Raw genomic sequence first — 20,268 nt, 5'->3', positions numbered from 1 at the left:
GTGCCACCCTGAAAATTCAGAAATATTTATATACAGTCGTTTCTATACCATAAACAAAACTACCTTCTTTTTATACAATTCTAAGCTTGCACAGAATTTAATTACTTTCTGTAAGTGTTATATATTTTACACGATTTGCTTTCACAGTATAAAAGAAAGGTTAGATAGATACATATTCCGAAACTATTTTTATCATACAATTTGTCCCTAACATTTAGTTTGTCGAATATATACAATATAACGGGTACGATCAGAAAAAATTAAATTTTTTCAGGTAAATCGATTCAACCTGGTCAATATTATTAATTTTTTCCTCGGGTACTTTCCACATTTCTTTCCCCAGTGAAAACGTATTAATTTCCTTAACGCGGAGTGAATATTATTGTAAAATTCGTTATGTAGGGTGTTTGATTTCTCCGTAGAAATGATAAAACGCCTAATTTTCGAGGGATTGATACGTCCCTGTTTCGCCAATCGATGTTGCTGGGCATTCCATGATGTTAAGGGGGAACAGTGGATATAATGGTATGCACACGAAAATTTTAGACGAGCGTGGGGAGCGAAACGAGAACGAAGAACCAATCACATTTGCGAGAAACACTGAGCAGCATGAATTGGCCAATAGGGACACGCGAGGAACTGGCTCCATTCAGTAGCATCAGTTCCCAGAATGCTACGCGTAATAATTTCGAAGAGATCAATAAAATATCGCGTAGGAACATATTTTACTTCGCTTACGTACATTTTCTTCGATAAAAAAATTTTTCTTTCTTTCTACCGTTTGCCATTTTTTATTTTATTAAGCAGGAAGGAAAAAACGATTCCGTTCCCGCGTTATTGACCAATAAAGCGGGAAACGTTTATCGTTGATTCAGCGTTCTCATGTAGGCGTGTAATAGACGCTAGCAGCTGGCGCTGCTGTTGATCTAGATGTCGCCACGTTTCGGACGGTTATTTGTGGAATACTGCTAGTATTTACGTATGAAGCATTTTTTATGTAAATTTCAAATTAAACACTTTCCACGCATATCATTTTGGCATCCTTTCCCTATTTCTTCTGTTTTAATCATAACTGTCCAGGAATTTATTATCCATTGTCGGATCTTGTTAATTATTACCCATATATTGTAATCTACATTTTCTATACTTATTGAAAATATTCGTTCATCTTTTGTTTTCGGAAGAGCCTCCATGTGTTTCATAAATTCGTAGATACTTTTGTAGAAAAATTTTCTGAGTGAAATATTTGAGGCCTACCGTACTACAGAAATGCCCGAGGAACAGAAGGTCTGTTTCCCCCCATTTTCTAAAATAGGATGTCGAGGGGAAATACGAGTATTCTGTCTGCCCCTTGATAACCATCGTTTATTATGTCTATAGATTTTGAGGCTACAGGATGTTTGGCGTACATGCAACAAAATACGAGCAGCAATATTTCGCGTAGGATTCGATCTATGGAATTACTATAAACCTCTAGATCCTAACAATAATTGCTTAATTTCAGGTACAATTATATGAATTGTCTATAGATAAAATTATTTATTATTTTAATATATCTACATACATAGATTAAATCTATGCGACCAATGATAGGAATTCGATATGATATTCCCGCCAAAAATGGTCCGGCACATAACCTCGTTTAATACAGATATTGTACACGTACAAAATTAATGTTAAATGTTTATTATATGCTTGAACATCTCTTACGTAATATTTTTGTTAATACGCAGAATCGAAGTTCGTTTCCGTGTTGGCTGGCCCTTTAAAAGATAAAATTGGTTTATCTGACAAAGAAATTTGCGATCTGGCTGATTACTTTCGTGTACAAGATGGCAGAATCTTTTATTCCCAGTTTTGCACCATTATTCACGACAGCGGTATACATACTTTTCTACTAAAATCTTTTTAATCGTACGTTTGATATTATTTACAAATATCAACAGTTACAATGTTAATTATATTACATTTTTGTTTTTTGGAAAACGAGAATATTGTCTTTTATTCGAAAAGAAAACGTACAATCGTACAGTCGGGAATATCGACTGTTCTTTTTATCGATACACTTACTTTACTTAAATATTGAGGAAACAAATGGTTAGAAATGCCACCTAGAAGGTTTTGAAAGCCACTGGCGTGCCTAAAAAGAAAGGAATTCGTAGTTGACCGGCATACCTGACCCAGTACCGTTAAGTCAACTTGTATCCTCTTCCAAATATCCGACCCATGCCCAATGCCATGCAGTTTTCTAACAGTTATCTACCTGCACGAATCCAGGGTCGGGTAAATCTTATTCAGGAATAACGAATAACAATTTGCTCGTCGTTGCAACGATCACGAAACTGCATCTAGAAAGGAACTACTGCTTTCTCTACAGTTCCTCGATTCGATAAGAACAAACCACTCGTAACCGGTTTGGAATGGGAAGATCCGGAGCACGTGAATCGCCTAAGTGCAAACGAGTATCGAAAATTATGCCTTATCGTTACTCAAATAGCTATTCTAATCAACAAAAGGAGACTAGTATTGAGGCCTTACTTTCAAGATTACGAGCTAGTACGTTGCAATTTGCATTTAGCTATTAAAATCTGCCGATAATATAAACCAGACGGATCTCCGATTATAATTATCGTTTGCAGATCGCGAAAAATGTTGGAAGCGTGACTTTTACACATTTTGGACGGATCTTGGCATTTCTGGGCATTGTTCTCGATTCCGAAGAGTATTGTTTGCTAGTAAAGAGATTCGCCAGAGACGCCTACACTATCAATTACGTTGCTTTTCTACAAGCAATCGACGAAGTTCAGGCTTACTTCGACAAGCATGGAATGTTGTCTCTCGACGGAGTAATATTTAATTACGATTCTAATTACTTAAAAACCATCGTTTTAAATTATTCATTCGCGAACGATTCTTTCGAAAGAGAATCCTTGACCAGTTTCCCGGTCGAATCATCACGGCGGAACTGCCTAAGCTTCCTCGACCAGAAATCGGGAAAAAGATGGTCAGCAGGGTATTTGGAAAGCAAACTGTTTTCCATCCGGTGATCGAGGAGCCCAGGGAGCTCATGCCTTTGACGGAAGTGATTCAACGAGTTCAAAGACACGTTCTCGAGACTCGAATGCGTATTTCCGAATTTTACAAGGTCCATTTTTCTTAACACTGCTTCACCTCTGGTAGAAATACAATTTTCAAGTAAATTATGTTATCGCGAAACGCGAGATAATCAATCAGAAATTAATGGCAGAGGTTCGATTCTCTGAATTCTGGAAGAGTGACCATTTCACAATTCAAGAGAGGTTTGGACGGTCTACAAATTTCAAGCTTAGGACGTTTGTACCTAGCAGAACCGGAAATCGACGCTCTGATTGTTCTTTACAAAGATCCAAATGATCCAGATCGTGTCTGTTGGCGCACCTTTGCAGACGACATCGATCAAGGTACTTCTATGTCCTGATAATTAGTATGATCATATAGTTACATGTATAAAATTCAACTCTAAATTCTAGTCTTCACTGTGAAAGAGCTCGATAAGTTACCGAATCTGAGAATCGAATCACCGCCGAAAGAAATAGTAGAATTGAGTCGAAAAGGAACGTCCAATTGGCAATGCGAACAGAAAACCATAAGAGACCTTTGCGAGGACGTTTTGGACAAAATTCGACATCGCGTGATCGAGAGAAGAATTTTGATAAAACAGTTTTTCAAAGATTACGATCGGTACGCGCGGTTAGTTTATTCTAATAAAAATACGAAATCACAGATTTCCACCTCCGTTTTTTAGACGCAACAATGGACACGTGACGCGATCCCAATTTCGACAGGTTTTAACGACCGTAACGGTGTTACTTTTACCGGAAGAGGAATTTGCATTAGAGCAGAGATACAACGACGACTTAGGTTTTAATTACATATGGTTTTTAAAAGAATTAGAAGCCCATGCGGTGGAGGAATCTTTATACGTCTCGTTGTTAAAAGAGAAGAGACTAGTTAATGCTGAAAAACCCCCATTAGAAGCTGATCCCGACGAGACAAATATTGTTTTAATTTTAGCTAAAATCAAAGCAAAAGTTGTTCGCGATAGAGTCAAGGTAAACCATTCAAACTTCGACTTAATACAATTTGTTTTCAATAGCATTGCAGATACACGGTGCTTGGCCTCTCGGGAAAATTGTAATGGGAGATTCTAGAGGGCAAAATAGCACGAAAGTCAAGGATACCAATTTGTTAATGGAGGCTTCGTTAAAAAGTTGTTAACGTTTAAAGTTTCGGCCTTACTGAATTTTTTTCTCGAAAATGCGCGGGAATTCGGGGGTATGTGTATTCACCAAAAATGATTGTAATTAACCCCTGTGGTCAAAAATAATTTTTTTAGAAGGATTTGAAATATTTTAATTTTACCGAAAAATTTCACACTTTCTCGAATTTTTTTCGCGAAACTGGGTAGAATTTCGGGGATATGTCTATTCACCAAAAATTATTATAATTGACCCCTTTAGCCAAAAATAATTTTTTTAGAACGATTTGAAATTTTTTAATTTTGCCGAAAAATTTCAAACCTTCTCGAATTTTTTTCTCGAAACTGGGTAGAATTTCGGGGGTATGTCTATTCACCAAAAATTATTGTAATTGACCCCTGCAACTAAAAATAATTTTTTCAGAACGATTTGAAAGAATTCTTTTTCGCCGAAAAATGTCCACCTACCCGAATTTTTTTCTCAAAAGGGGGTAGGATTTCGGGGGTATGTCTATTCACCAAAAATTATTGTAATCGACCCCCGCAATGGAAAATAATTTTTTTAGAACGATTTGAAATTTTTTAATAACTTTTTAACGAAGCCTCGGTCAAGAAATTAATATTCTTGATTTTCGTTTTATTTTAACACTCTGTATAGTTTGAGAGTCATATTCTTTCGCTAGAAAAGATAGAAATAAATGTTAGAAATTAGCTGTTCAGAACGGTAAAATTTATTATACTATTCTATCGAAAAACCTGAAGGGTCGGGACCTTTCGAATTGGCCCCCCTGTGTCGAAGGGTTCCAACAGCCGCGGTGCGTCATGCAGAAGGTCCTCCCAGGTCAGAATGCTTGCAATTCTGAAAGAAAAACTCCATTCAACCATCGAATATTTCTATTTTTGAAACATGGAATATTTTTATCAATATCAATATTTTATCAATATTTTCCTGAAATATTTTTTGTTTATTCGTATGTTTCGAAGGTTTCCGAATTTATGCGTCAATACGACGTCCATAAACAGCGCGTTATAAAAAGATCAGAATTTATACGGGGTCTCGATCAGCTGGCATGTAATTTGACTTGTACAGAAATGGCGACCATTATTAAAGTTTTCCAAGCGCCTTTAAGGTATCTATTTTAATGTAAAGATTGAAATCTTAATATAAAGATCGAGAAATTGTGGGTGTATATTTTGAATTTTAAAGGTCAAATTATGTGGATTATGTGAAATTTGTGGAGGCCATGGAGGAGGCTGTTGCTATGGGGAGTTTAGAACGAGCACCACTTTTAGTGCCTGTGCAACACGTGCCCTCGGAAGCTTCGCCCAAATCGTTCTTAAATTTCGACGAACGGCATTCGGTTACTATGGCGATGGATAAACTGTCTAGAGTTCAACATCCGAATCTTGAGGAGTTGTTCAAGGTCAGCGATCGCATTAATATACTCGTACCCAAACAGCTGAGTTTGGAACTTAATTTAAATATACGGACTATACAGAAATATTGTTTTCGATTTGCATACGCGAGTGTCGCCTTTTAATACAATACAACTGAAATAAAACCTGTTCGATTACAGGATTACGATCGAGAAAACATTGGCACGGTTTCGAAAGTCTGTTTGATCAAAGCTCTGTCCACTAGATGCATGTTGCAATTAATTAGCATAAGAGAACTGGACACAATACACAAATGTTTCGCCGTGGAAAGAGGTGGACGTTTGGAAATTGATTATCGGGCATTTCTGCGAGCATTGCACCTCATGCAACAAAATAGGAAGCATCTGCCGTTCTAGATTGTCCCATCGATACGATAATAATAAAAATAAAAATAAAAATACTAAACAACCACAGCTTACCATTTCGGTTACGAATGATTTAAACAGTTTGACGGTTTAGCCGCAAGAGCGCGACAGTTTCGAAAGCCAACGTACCGACACAATTTCATTAAAATTTATTTATGTTTTTATATTTAACAATTATTTTTGGTTACGAGGATCAATTACAATGATCTTTGGTGAATACACATACCCTCGAAATCCCCCCAAAATGATTTTAATTGACCCCCAGCAACCAAAAATAATTTTTCCAGAACGATTAATATCTTTTTAATATTTTTAAAACGTTCCAATTGGCCGACACGAGAATTATTCTCGCATGCTTGAATATTTTCCAAAATTACGATCCAAAATACACAACTTCTCTTTGTATGCATTAATCTGTGTTTTGTTTTGCGATTTTAGCGACACAGTTTACTTATTTCTTCCTTAGAACCCCGTATAATTTACTGATAAGAAATGAAAGTTGGAAACACATACAAAAGAAAGCATCGTATGAAGGACAGAGGATCGAAGAAATAAATACGACGATGCACGACCTTGGTTCTCGACAGAAATTCAAAGAAACTTTCAGTCTCCTCGAATTTCTCCATATTTTCATACCCATTGTTTACAATAATTATTAATCAACATCAGACAATAGTTAAAATAATGCTCGATAGCCTGGGTTGTATAAATAATTGTTTTAATACCATTTTTCGTAGAATATTCATTTGTCGGTCAAAGGCACGGTTAACCGTTAATTGATTGGTGAACTCGCCAAGGACGGGTCATCCCCACTCTGTTAATTCTTCTACCTGAGGCTACCTGCCGGTCACGGGCTCTCACTCTCTCTCTCTTTCTCGGCGCTGGCGGACGTGACGGAACCCCGTGGTTCCGCGCTCCATCTTTACTCGCCATTACTGACCAGTGCTGACCACTGGGCGAGCACTGGTCAATTTTGCTGATCAATATTGACCATTACTGACCACTTGTGAGAGAGTTCCGTCTCTTTCTAATTTCCTTTTCTTTTCGACCTTCGAGCATCTGTGGGGTTACATCTTACTTTTATTTCTCTGGTTCCCTTCCATATTTCAATACTTGTTTCTTGTTTGGTTTGTTCGATGCACATTCTACATTGCATGTACAAATCTGTTTCATTGACACAGTGGTGAGTGATATCTAAATCTCCAATTTCTCACTTCTTGTTCAAATGTCTGCTAAGCTTGAATCTGTCGTTTCACCTTCTTTTCATTTCTCTGGATTTCTTACATATTTTACTTCTGGCTTCTTATTTGTTCCCATATTTTATTCCTGTCTTAAATGTTGCTTGTTGTATATGTTGTGCTCTTGTCCATGTCTATTTTACGTCACTTCTTACGGTTTCTCTGAGCCCATTTATTTTATTTCTTCGTGTTTCCCAATTTATTATATTTAACTGTTTAACTAAATGCTTTTTAGTTTCAGCTTACTTACAGGTCTCCATCATCGTGGGACAACGCAAGAACATCGAGGGACTTTTATCTCCAGGGCCCTTAGGATAAATTTATTTTTAAGGCTGCGATACCAAGCAATTATTAACTTAGCTTCCCGTTCACTCGTTCTCTCTTGCTTCGAAACATGTGACAGCATCGCGTCGCGTCTCACAATTTAGCTTCACTCCTTTTCAAACAAAATAATTGCTTGGTAAAATTAGATATAAGCATCGACGACTCCTTTGTATGCGTCTGCGTATGTGCCAAGTAATTCTTTTACCAACTAGCTTCTTGTTCACCCGTTCTCCCGTTCCTCCGTTCCGGTCACCACTGCTTTGATGTAGAAAGCAAGTGATCGGCCGTTTAGCTGATCCGAAGGGTCAGTTGTCGTCTTCTGGCGAGACGAGCCAAGGGAAAGAGTATTTCGGCCGTAGAGGGGATCAGGGACTGTTCCTGTCTACGGTAGCCCCAACACACGCTCCCTCTCTCAGTTAGACATCTTGAGTTGGGTCCATCTGGCTCCCAACGGGATGCGTGGGAGAAATGGGGAACCTCTGTGTCGGGTGCGTCGATTCTCCTCCCCTTCGTTTGGACTTGCTAAGAGGCAACGGAGCTGAACCTTTTGACCAGGTACTCGGTTCGCGTGTCGCGTATCTCGTTCCTTGCGTCGATCACTGCTGATCGACATCGCGTCGTATCGCGTCGCGTCGCGTATCCCATAATATAGCTTCATCCCTTTTCAAACGAAATAATTACTTGGTACAACTGAACTAGAAGATCGGAGGAACATTGCTTCCTTCTATCTCTCTAGTTTAGTGATCTAGTTTGTAGGAATGTAAAAGGGAGATCGATGGAACTTTGATTCCATCTATCTCCCTTCGGGTCTCCGCTCGCAGCAACCTCCTCGTGGTGAGACCTGGTAATCGGTGTCACACACGATAGAAATGTTATTCTTCGTGGATGACACCGAGCTAATGGCTGCGAATTTAGAATTGTTTCTTGATTTAATAAACGAATTTAGATTTATAGTTAGGCAGGTGTTTCGTTAGCCATTGTTTTAGGCAGGTTACTTTTATTTGAAGATAAATTCTTTCAACTCTCTTCGTTGGTTATGCATCTTTCATTTGTTTCTTCTTCGACCTTAATGAAGGGTGTTTCCATCAATACTCGTTATCCCGATCGTGGACATTTAAATGTGCACTACTCTATCCATTTACTGCATATCGAAACGACATCTACCATAAAACGCCCAAGTTTTTCGACAAACAATTCACTTTTTACACGCTAGATGGCGATCCAATTATTTACGATCGAAAATTAATTTTAATTTATTTGTTAATGCAACAATAGAGTGCTCGGTAATTTAGATCACTTATAAATGCTTCACAATTAACGCCAAAGGTCCAAACTCGTCTAGTTATCTGAGGTGCTAATAATAATGCATATAAATTAAATTGATGAGTATTATTCTGATATTAACTGACCTTGATGCGATTAGATATGTAATGTAGAAGATTTCGTTTAATTTTCTCTTCTCTGTCTGACAGAGAAAGAGTTTACTTGTTCTTTTTTATAACAAATTTAATTCTTCCAAAGATTTGTAAAAAAAATATTTTTTAATTTACACGTGGATTTATTTAAACTTCTTGTTTTTATTTCTTAAACTTCTGCGTATTCCTGCAACAATAAAAATTGATAGTAATTCAAATGGAACGTGGTTAGAATTATGCAACAAATTATTATGTACCTGTGTTAGATTTGTTTACTTCCGCTGCTTTAACATGTTTGGAAAACTTTTTACCAATTTTTGGGCAGAACATAACTGGCATTCTCTCAAGATGTTTATTCATTGGAGTTGGTACTATCTTATCCAATGGAATCCAAGGAGGATTGTGTAAACTATGAAACTGTTCATCATATACTGTACGTATATCAAAAACGTTTTTTCTGGAAAAAGGAACATATATGTAAAGAGACAAAATTGAAGATAAATGTACTTGTAACAGTATAATTTATGGTTTTTACCCAGGGGCTTCTACTTCTTTATAAACAGTTGCAAATGACCCATTTCTTACTGTGTGCCTCATTATATAACGGCCTGGAGATAGATTCGTAAGCGACTGAATGACATTATGTAAAACTGTCAAAGAATCTTCGACTCTTATGTTATAAAGCCGTTTGACTTCGTTGCTTACGGACATCGCAGTACGGTGTTCCACTTGTAATATTTCTGACGTTTCTGCCAATATCCGGACTAAGATACAGCAATATTAATTAATAATTATAAACACTGGCCGAGGTTTCGCTCTATTTCATTTTGTACAATATGAATTTACCTCGTGCAAGGAATGTAAAAGGTCTAAATACGAGAGATACCCATTGTTTTAACGATTCTTCCAACGTTACAGCTTCAGCGCCAAGATCAATCTGGTGCTCCAATTTTGGTGCCAATAGTAACAATTTCTGTTCATTATCTTGTAAAGTCTTTAATCGAATAAACCATATTATTATCTCTTACACTGTAAATACCCTTTCGGACAAGTTTATAATATATACAAACCTCATATCCATCTACTTTTGTTCTCACTAACATTTTATAGTCTTTAATAACATTCTTCATTAATTCATTTTGTTCTAAAGATTGTGGTCCTATGGTAAACAGTTTGTACGACACATTGTCTTCTATATTCATTTCAGAACTTACATTTTCTGCACCTAATTCATAAATTTCATTATATTATTTAATATTATTTAATACTTTAATATAGACACTAGGAGAGTATTTACCTTTAGTGTGTGTTGAATTAGAAATATTGGTATCTGGAATACCATGCAAAGAATCTTCGCAATTTAATTTTCGGTCTTCCGGAACTTGGGGATAAACTTTCAAATCCTCTTCTCTTTTTAAAATGTTTTCATTATCCTTTGCTTTCTCCGATACATTGAAATGTGGCTTAGTTTGAACACGCGGTGAAGCATTTTCATATTCGTCTTCCAGTCGTAAAATTTCCTCAGAATAAATATCACCGATATACTCTTCGATACTATTATTGCACATTTAAAAGTATCAATTACAGTGTTATTAAATAAAGAAGCAGTACTCGTAACGAAATATTAATAATAAAAATTTCATCTTACTTTTCCGAGATAAGATGCTCGATAAGGAAATATTTAAGAATGTACTTGTATATCCAACTATTCTTGTTCGGTACAGTGCTTGCATTCGGCGGCGCTGGTTTATCTATGTAGATAACATTTTTATCATTGTGCCTTTTTATAACTAAAGGTAAAATCCAGGAATTCGTGTAACTTGGTCCAATGTTATTTACTAAACAATTAAGACCACTGGATGAAATTACTAAATCCACATTATTACTTTCAGCCAATTTTTGACAATTTGGATCTTCACTTACTGGTGATTTGTAACAAACTGGCGATTCATTGCAAGTATAGTTTTTAGGAGGAAACCTTTTTTGTAACTGTTCAGAACTTATATGTAGCTTGTATGGTCCAGTGAAACTTGGCAGTACTATTTTTGGCAACTGACCCTTAATAATAAGAAACATTTATTAACATTCTACAGACAATTATCTACCAGAAACAACGATCTAAGTAACATTTAACATTTTAAAAATAGCGTTTTTTCATTTATTTGTACTCACTGGTATACCATCATAAAATACTCACCATTTGTAAACAGACAGAAATAAATTTTACTTCGACGCTTTTATCTGTTATGAATGGTACATTTGTAACTTCGACGTAATATCTAGGAAGGCTATTAACATATTGCAACTTTGATTTCCAACGTAGTTTCATGTAATCTTCGCATACGATTCTCAGTGACCTTTCGTGCCATTTGCTTTTGGCAAATTCTAAAAATTCATCTTGTTCTTGAGATATTAGGGTTTTTAAATCCTAGAAGAAATTAATAATGCAAAGCTATACAAACAATACAACCATTATTAACTCTAGAAAGAACAGGCCAATCCAACTATGTCTTTACCATGTAATGCTGCAATTCCTCTCTTTCTGTTTGAGTTATTTTTGGTTTATCAGATTCTGAAAATCTTAATAAGACTCTTAGACACATCGCTTGTTGCTCTTTAGTTAAGTTAGACCTTCTAGGAAACTTAAACATTGGTTTAACAGGAGGTACATATTTATCCGCTCGTTTTTCTTTTTTTATTTCAATAGATTCGATACTACCGTCTACTTTTTTATTAATGTCTCTCATTAAATCGGTATTAATCATTTTATACTCTTCTTCGATATTTTTAAACGGATCAATGTAATTCCCGGTCATAATTTTATGCATGACGCTGTCTTTCTCAAATCTTTCTGCGTTCATAAAAGTGTTATCTATCATATCTTCCAATGGGGGATTCCTAAGAAAAACACAATTACACAAAACATTGATTTTAATGAAATTACAAACCATTCGTTTGCAAATCTATTTTTACGTTTCTTTGTAGTATTGTTGTACATAACGAACGACTCTGTACTTTTTAATTCTGCAACGCAGATCTATTACTTATTAAATAATATTTTACGAGTAAAAACAGTTCAATTGACGATGTTTGAAACACGAATTAGTATGGTTTTGCATCGTAGCAACGTGTGCTTGAATTACGCATCGATTAGGTTAAGTTTCAAAGTTATTATCAAAAGTTATACATACCAATTGATATTTAAGAATCGATCCATGATGTACAAAATAGAAACGATTGTTAATAAACTGTATTATGGTTAAACTATCTTTTTGAATCCATTTTTCTTATGTGTAAGTACGCATGTACTATTGCTAGTGTCTAGTACTATTACGTATATCTAATTCGTCGATCAGGGAGGCCACCATCGTGCATTAAAAGTTGAAGTTGTAGGAAATCACCAAGATGGCGCCATTTACCGCCATTTACCCAATTACCGTTACCTTAAACAGTTTTATTTAGAATATAAAATAAATTTTATAAAGTTATATATGAAAATAACTCTAATTTTTAATTACGAGTGCAACTGATATGATAAAATGTGTAATATTCAAGTTAATGTAAAATGATAAAAAGTTTTGACTTGTTTGAAAGTGCAACTTCCGTCTTGGCGAAAGAAGAAACAGGATGCTAAAGAAAAGGATCTCGTGGCAGTGGATGAGTTATAAATATAATAAAATATAACAATTATAATAAGGATGATCAAAAAATAATAACGATTACAATTCCGACATGTAGCTGACATGTGATCGGGTATATAATACGTAGTATATTTCTTTTATTTGTGCCCGATTTATTCGGATATTATCGGCGTCCCTTACGAATAAATAATAATGGCCAGAATAAGAACAAAAGAGCTGGTAAAACAAATATATACTTATTTATTTGTAGGTAAAGTGTTAGATGGAATAGAATTGCGTAATAAAGAAGACAAGATTTGAAGGCTATTAGGAATTAATGACGTTAAAAGAATTGATATTTTTTCGTTGGACTTTGTGAATGAATGTGCTGTTGGAAACGTATGCTGTGAGTGTTATACCGATATGAATTATTAATACAAGCAGTTTGATGCATAATTTCCGTTTTATGACAGTGTTTCTTTATGGTTTTACCTAATCATAGGAAGGAATAATGAATAATAGTAACGAAGAGAGAAAAAATGCAGCTAAATTCGACGCATCTTGTCCGTTGGCCAGCTCGCGAGGTGCTAACTTATTTCCGGTATCGGGTAATTATGAAATATCATACATCGAATATTTTTGTACGGTTTCATACGATTGTACACGCATCGAATTCGATTTAATTCTTAAATTCATCGTCGCGGGAGACACGACTGGCGAAACCCCGTTTGTTTTCATACGTGTAACATTTTTTTCGCGACGACGTATGTTTCTCGTGACGGTTCGTTCCGCTCGAGGACATCGCGAAGTAAACCTCCGTGCGATTACGTCGGTGTGGGTACACCCGCTTAAGTACAAATGATCATAATACATACAAACAAGCGCAAACGAGCGTTTGAGCGGTATTGAATAGTCAGAATTGTCATTAAGCCCCGAGGATGGTTCCCCATTGGGATCCGTGGGATCCCCCGGTTGCATCCCTACACACAAACACGTTTAGGCGAACCTGGTCGCACAAACGATACACACGCGGCTATACTACGATTCCCTTGATTCTTACTACGACCCCGACAGATCTGATATCATTCACCGCCATCCCCAGGGTTCTCACTCATCTCCTGACAAAAGAGCATCTGCGCGATCGGATCTGTAATGCTACTGCAACCTGTTCACAAGTAGGTTGCCCTATGCGTACCATGAATTCATTATCAGTCTGGTATAAACATATTGCCACTATAATCGGGGGGGCGTAGGGTGGCCGCTGTCAGCAGCGAAATGCAACGCTACCAGCTCGAATCGTCTTCCATGGCTAGCTATTCTTTCATACGTCCGTCAGCTTATCGAGAAATTTGATTTACTTATTTCGACAAGTGATCGCCCGCTATAGAATAGTCGCGAAACTGATACGTTTACGTTTGTAATCGATCCGCCTTAAGTCTCGTTTACGCATCATTTCAGGTTCATCCAAACACGCGACTCTTCTTTCAATATTTATTAATTATATTTGTATAATTTTTATAATTATAATTTATGTTGAATATTAAATACTTAGGATCTTCTATTTAATCAAATATAACAAGTAGTCAGCTAGTAGCATTTGACGTTATTCCATTGATGAAGTTACTATCTATTTGGGGTTCATAGTAGTAAAGGAAAGTTATTTTCTTCTTTGCCTCCCGTTTCGTTAATTGTATCTCAACGAATCTAATTACTCGTCTCGCGTTCCTCATGATTCTTTACCTACAATTACTCTATCAGAACATACTTTAAAGGTCAATATTATTTCAGCATATCTGAGCAAATCGAGTATCGATGCAAGAAGGTTAATTAGAAATTCCGTGGACAAGGAAAGCAGTATGTTCGCAAGGAAAAAGATCTGTAAGAATCCTTAGAGGGGATCAATATTTTATGGACGAGCCAGAAGACCGTAAGTCGATAACCACGTGACGCTTAACGAACTATTTTTAAAGCGGTGAATCCTGGTGAACCGCACTTTTTACGGTTCGCCGAACGTAACAGCGAAAAAAGCCTAGTAATCTGTTTAACCGATTTTGACCGAAATCCATGGATAATGAGTTTTGGCAGAGCAACGACGCGAACCGTGGCGGACTGTAGGGAAATCAGGGTGGCTAAAAAAAATTCTTGTTAGACGTAGCTGATATAGCAGAGTTACCTACAGAGACGCGGATACACGTATGTGGTCAATGGCAGGCTGACTGTGTATGCAGGACTGCGGTGGCAGGTGACGGCGTGTTGTGAGCTGCATAATGAATAATGCCAAAGCCGAACCACAAGCCGTTCCTGTCCTTCCACTTGGTTGACTGAATGACAGCCAGTCTAGGAAAAACCGCTGATTGGCTGTACATGCTTCTGGCTCTCGTGCCTGTCACATTCTCTGTGTCTACCTATGTGGGGTTCGATCGAAATCAAGTTAAACTTAAACAGAAGAAAAATTAATCCCTGTCTAAATCCGAACAACAGTTTGTTCATATAGAATTTCCAATATCTTTGCTCACACGCACGCACTCTATTCCATTCTTCGTCCTCGTCAGATTTTTTAAACGGTGGCACGTTGATCGATGGCCCCCCCATTCTGATTCAAATTCATCTTCCTTAATTTTTCTCATTTACCACTTCATCTTTCTAGTTGCATTGTTCTCTTGCACCTGAAATCCTCAATGAAATTACAAATTGACAAGTAATCCCGATTCGATGCATAGGATTTAAATATTTAGTAGAAACACGATAATAAAACCATCGAATGGTCAAATGGAACTATTGTTAACTTATGTATGTATTATGTATAATAAGAGAATTTGACTGTTCGATCGATGGATTTTTAGGGTCTGGAAAATGTTTATAAACAATAGTGCATCGTGCACGGGTGCTTCTAAAGTTTTCCTGACACTTTCGCGTACACGGTACCATCCCTGAAGCTGTATGGTCGATGTGATGTTACTGCCACGATATAAATTATAATTAGTGGAGCCCGTAATACCCTTTGAATAAATAATCAACGAGTAGCAGCAACTACCCGTACGCTCGCCTCCATTTAAGTCAAGGTCTCGGTACTCATTCCTTGTCAGACCTTTATGCTCCCGTTAAGCATAAATTTATGCGATGTTCGCATCTCGGGAGCCAAATAAAAGATATTACGTCGATAATTCGGAAAAGGATAACTCGCTTCGTTTAATTGATCCATTATGTAGCTTGATTTCTTTTTCCCATGGCTCACACACAATCGCGTCATTTTCTCGTGCTTCCAAGCGTTAGGGTTAGAAAGATTTTGTGTTTTATAGAGTAAAGGGACCTCGATGCACACGTAGGTTGAGCCAGAAGGGTGAAGAGCCCCTTCAATTTTTGTTTAATTCAAGTTCGAATGGTTTCTAACAATTTTTAACAATTTCAGAGGAAATTCGATTATCAGAGAATTCTGGAGATCCCTGCACGTGTAAGGCTTCGTTCAAGGGATACTAAAATTCCTAGCTTGCAACCCTCGATAACCGTAACGTCGCTTGGAGAATCGAGAACTACTTTAAAGTAATTAGAGGATTGTCAACCCATCCCAACCCATTGCCTGTTCCCATTAGGTATGTTCTTCGAGTGCAGACTCGAGTGGGATGAGCGAGGAAAATCCCGGCTCTCGAACCCTCTCGCATCAGAAATCAGACTGAAATTGCAGCTGGATATCATTTTAGGAACTGGAAACTGTTATTGGTCGCACGAATTCTTCGAAGCAAATAAGAACGAACGTTTTTATTCGGCAGTTTGGTCTTTTGTTATTAAATTAGGTTTAAAAATAGGCAGAGTTTTGGCGTTCGCGTCACTGACGTTTTAATGTGGGATTTTTTGATACATTGTTCCGTCTAACGAATGGCAGACGGTTTCTAAAAGGGCTTTTGGAAACTTCCCTTCTTCGGAATTCGGCGAATTCGGGATGGTACCGTGGTCTCAGTTTCCTAGAACGCTCCTTGCACGCAAATTGGGTTCAACGTGAATACTTAATGTGAAACCGTGGTCGAGCAGGAGTCAAGGTGCAGTGATGGGAGACAGAGAGGAAAAGGTCGTTTGGCGACCGTCCGAGGTGCCAACTCAGTTAGACCGTCTAACCAAGCGACTTCACACGGTACATCACACGACGACGTACGATCGTCATTTCCTCGCGTTTACAACATTTCCTTCAAATTACGTTACTAACGAAAAACTTTCGACGCGATAGAACCTCGGTTGTACCAACTGATTTCGAACCACGATCCTTGCATAATCAATATTTTCCATTGATCAATGATTTTTCTCAAATAGTACGATCATTTATTAGTTATTGATGTCTCCTTCGATTATGGTACTTAGTATACAGTGATAGAGGTGGTATTAAAACTGAGAAATTAATAAAATAGGCAATTGTACTTGTTATTATCAGGGCTAAGGTGTTATAAAGGCTATTAAGGCTATTAGGTGTTATTAAAGGCTATAAAGGCTATTATAGGTGTAATCCATATTTAAAAATACAAATAATTGTTGAAAGAAATAAACACGATATGTACATCGATTTCAGAACACGTTATACCGCATGCACAAACATGTATCTAAAGAGAATCAGCATAATATATACAAGTAGAGGAAATTTTCTGTCCGATTCTATGAGAAGATCCTTTTATCGGACACGATATTAAAGGAGGATCTTACATATTAAAGAAGATCTTGCTTCCAAAGCCACGTGATTCGTATTTGAGAGAAATCAGAAGAATGCAAGGTACAATGTAATACGGTCGTAATGCCGGCTGAATTATTTCGGGTTGCATCTGAATTACGGATCGAAAGTTTCCAAGGGAATTCATTCCCATAACTAAAGGATATACCGAGGTATATTATAATATTTATGAGCGTTGTACGGTATGTTAGAGAAAAATAACTGTTACCGATTCATGACGAAGACTGATATAAGAGGAAATCTTTTGATATAGGTACATATGTCGAGTGAAGATTAAAAAGAAAAAGAAGAAGAGTGAGGACGAATTGAAACGAAGATTCGAGTTAAAAGACGTAGTAATCGTGAGGGAAGGATGATGCTTATCCTCTGATATAACATTCCGGATGTCCAAGGTATCGTGGTCACTGCAGTCGCATTAGTTAGGACTAACAACGCCGACGGACAATCAAAAGCTGATGGGCCATGATTCGCTATGATAATGAACCATGAATACGGCATGAGGCGAGTGAGTTGGGGACGGCAACTCCTCGCCTCGCTCGCTAGGCTTCATACCGTAGCCAATGGTCGGGGTTAAAGGGAGTTGAGGTGGGAATATGAAGGGATGAGAAGAGTCGGGGCAACGATGTGCGGTAATACCTCTGTTGACGCTCGGATTAAAGTCTTTTTCCACGCATACATCGAATCGGTTCCTCGGTATTCAAGTCCTCCTGCCTCCCCTGGTCTCTCTGTTGCAAGACTTACCGCTTACGTTCCTACATTAACGACAGCACTTTGGAAAAATCGATCTTTCATCGGGGTGTGCCCAGTAATTCCATATTTCAAAATTATTCATCTGTTTATCGACGATTAGCCGCCATATTTGTTACTCTCTTGCTTCAGTCACGTGACATTCGTATCCAGCGATAGTTAGACTTATTAAAATACTTTTCTTTTGACTTGTAGATCGCTGCCGTCACAGTACGCCTTTCTACAAACGTTTAAAGGCCAAGTCAGTGGATGAACGATGAATTTTAAGAGTTACAAGTGGTAAGTGGAACGATGGAACATTCATAGCCGCCACATTTGTTACTCCCATGCTCCAGTCACGTGACATTCGTATCCGGTGGTAGTAAGACTTGTTAAAATAGTTTTTCTCTTGGTTTGTAGATCGCTGCCATCACAGTACGTCTTTCTACAAACGTTTAAAGGCCAAGTCAGTGGATGAATGATGAATTTTAGGAGTTACAAGTGGTAAGTGGAACGATGGAACATTCATAGCCGCCATATTTGTTACTCCCTTGCTCCAGTCACGTGACATTCGTATCCGGTGGTAGTAAGACTTGTTAAAATAGTTTTTCTTTTGGTTTGTTGATCCCTGCTGTCACGGTATGTCTTCCTACAAAGTTTAAGGACCAAGTCAGTAAACGAATAATGAATTCTAGAGCTCACAAGTGATTAGATACTTTTACCGTAGAAAGAGTCATTGTCCAGAGAACTGTAAACCATAGAAAAGTACATAAAGCGAGATTGTGAATGCTGTTGGCAATAGAGGCGGGGTTAGGGTATAAGAGGAAGTTAAGGGTAAAATAAGCGGGAGCATCGGGTGACGGGGGTGGGCGGGGAGGGGGGTGTGAAAGGGGAGACGAAGAAGAAGGAATATGCGTGCACGCGAAGGTGCGTGTGCTGTATAACCGCGGAGGCACTGTTTCAGTGTTTCACAGAACAGACCGGAGCCGAATGACTGAGCGAGGGTGCGGACTCGCGTGGCCCGCATTGGCTGCTGAATTATAAATGAATGGAGCGTAAGGGCTGTTGCCTAGCAACCGCATACACCACGTTAAGACAAAATGGAGAAGCACGCAGCATCCGTGCACAGCCTTCGCCGCGTTCTCCCTTTCTCTGTTTCTTTTCTCTTTTGCCGTTTCCTATCGTCTCGGGGATTTTAAGCAAGACTCTTCTCTCTTCTTCAACCACTGCACCTACGTCGTCCACTTCTCGTGCCCCCAACGAACCGCCTCCGCTTCGATCGGCGATGATCTTTCGCGGGATATTTTTTCCGATTTACTTTGGATTTTGAAGCAAACTATTTTTCTGGGGGTCCCAGTTTTTATGTAAATTATACTCACAGTATCAAATCGGTCGATTCAATTTTGTACGGTTAGAAAAATGGCTCTCTTTGTAATATTATTAGTATTTTAAATGAGCTCAAAAATTAGCTTGTCGAAAGAGCGATAAACAGTTTTTTATAAATTTGTGCCCCGGAGTGGAAAGTTTCCACGCTTCGCGGTATTTTTTACATGCTCTATTTCTGCTGTTTTACATATGTGCGCATTAAGCTGGTAAGTAGACGTATCTTTGACGATAGCAATGGACGTCCATTAGCAAGCTTTGTACCGATCTCTGTAGTCTCCTACCCCCTCACCATCCCCACCGAGCTCACTACCCTAACCATTATGTCCCGACTATATCGTACGCGGCGAGCCACGTACTGTTCTTCTTCCCATGAGCGCCATTATTTGTTCCTTGTCCGTCTTTGAAATATACTTGGGTTGTTTCGCAGTTGTCTTTGTATCCACAGTATTGCGCAAATTAATGCGAACACGGTTTATCGCAACAAAAATATACTTTTCGCGTTGACCTTTCGAATATACAGTCGATAAATGAGTTAACACGTAACAATTTCATGGGTTTTTCAATACTATCGAACCTATTGATTTTCTGAGTGACTATTTTTCCGATATCCAAAGAAACAAAGAGTTTTACTAACCCAATGTGTATTATTGTATGGGATCGAACGCGTCTGAATAGTTTCAAATTATTTCTTCTTATCAATATATCGGAGAGACTGTCTGACTCGTGGCAAACCATTTCTACTTACCAGTTTAATATTGGAGGGAATGTGTCTGACTAAATTATTTCCACGTCCCAATATAAATTTGAAT

General features: G+C 37.8%; 2 protein-coding genes across 3 annotated transcripts in view; one reads left to right on the top strand and one right to left on the bottom strand.

Annotated features, from left to right (window-relative positions):
- Window positions 1-12,344, bottom strand: part of LOC122402287 — a 684,713-nt gene extending 672,369 nt beyond the window's left edge. The window contains exons 1-10 of one of the 2 annotated variants that reach the window (XR_006259506.1): window positions 12,208-12,344; window positions 11,533-11,914; window positions 11,214-11,444; window positions 10,665-11,074; window positions 10,314-10,570; window positions 10,087-10,241; window positions 9,863-10,010; window positions 9,552-9,780; window positions 9,274-9,473; window positions 8,872-9,203 (exon numbers count right to left, since the gene is read on the bottom strand). Coding sequence is in view for 1 of the 2 variants with exons in the window: in XM_043404942.1 (XP_043260877.1) it covers window positions 9,160-9,203; window positions 9,274-9,473; window positions 9,552-9,780; window positions 9,863-10,010; window positions 10,087-10,241; window positions 10,314-10,570; window positions 10,665-11,074; window positions 11,214-11,444; window positions 11,533-11,914; window positions 12,208-12,233 (2,082 nt within the window). In the remaining variant the exon portion in view is untranslated. Of the gene's footprint in view, window positions 1-6,799; window positions 9,204-9,273; window positions 9,474-9,551; window positions 9,781-9,862; window positions 10,011-10,086; window positions 10,242-10,313; window positions 10,571-10,664; window positions 11,075-11,213; window positions 11,445-11,532; window positions 11,915-12,207 lie in introns of those variants that run through there. The other variant, XM_043404942.1, reaches the window with a different exon arrangement.
- LOC122402291 lies at window positions 1,270-6,030 on the top strand. The gene is made up of 12 exons (XM_043404955.1): window positions 1,270-1,287; window positions 1,381-1,504; window positions 1,734-1,880; window positions 2,378-2,556; window positions 2,640-2,846; window positions 2,924-3,145; window positions 3,248-3,440; window positions 3,510-3,720; window positions 3,785-4,091; window positions 5,222-5,367; window positions 5,445-5,661; window positions 5,815-6,030. The coding sequence occupies exons 1-12, from the start codon at window positions 1,270-1,272 to the stop codon at window positions 6,028-6,030; spliced, it is 2,187 nt and encodes a 728-aa protein (XP_043260890.1).
- Window positions 12,345-20,268: the final 7,924 nt, after the last annotated feature.

This window comes from Colletes gigas, unplaced genomic scaffold, assembly GCF_013123115.1.
Source record: "Colletes gigas isolate AHSC1104 unplaced genomic scaffold, ASM1312311v1 Colletes_gigas_Sc00034, whole genome shotgun sequence".
NCBI lineage: Eukaryota > Metazoa > Arthropoda > Insecta > Hymenoptera > Colletidae > Colletes > Colletes gigas.
The sequence above is the reverse complement of the archived record's forward strand: the minus strand, read 5'-3'. Positions and strand labels throughout refer to the sequence as shown.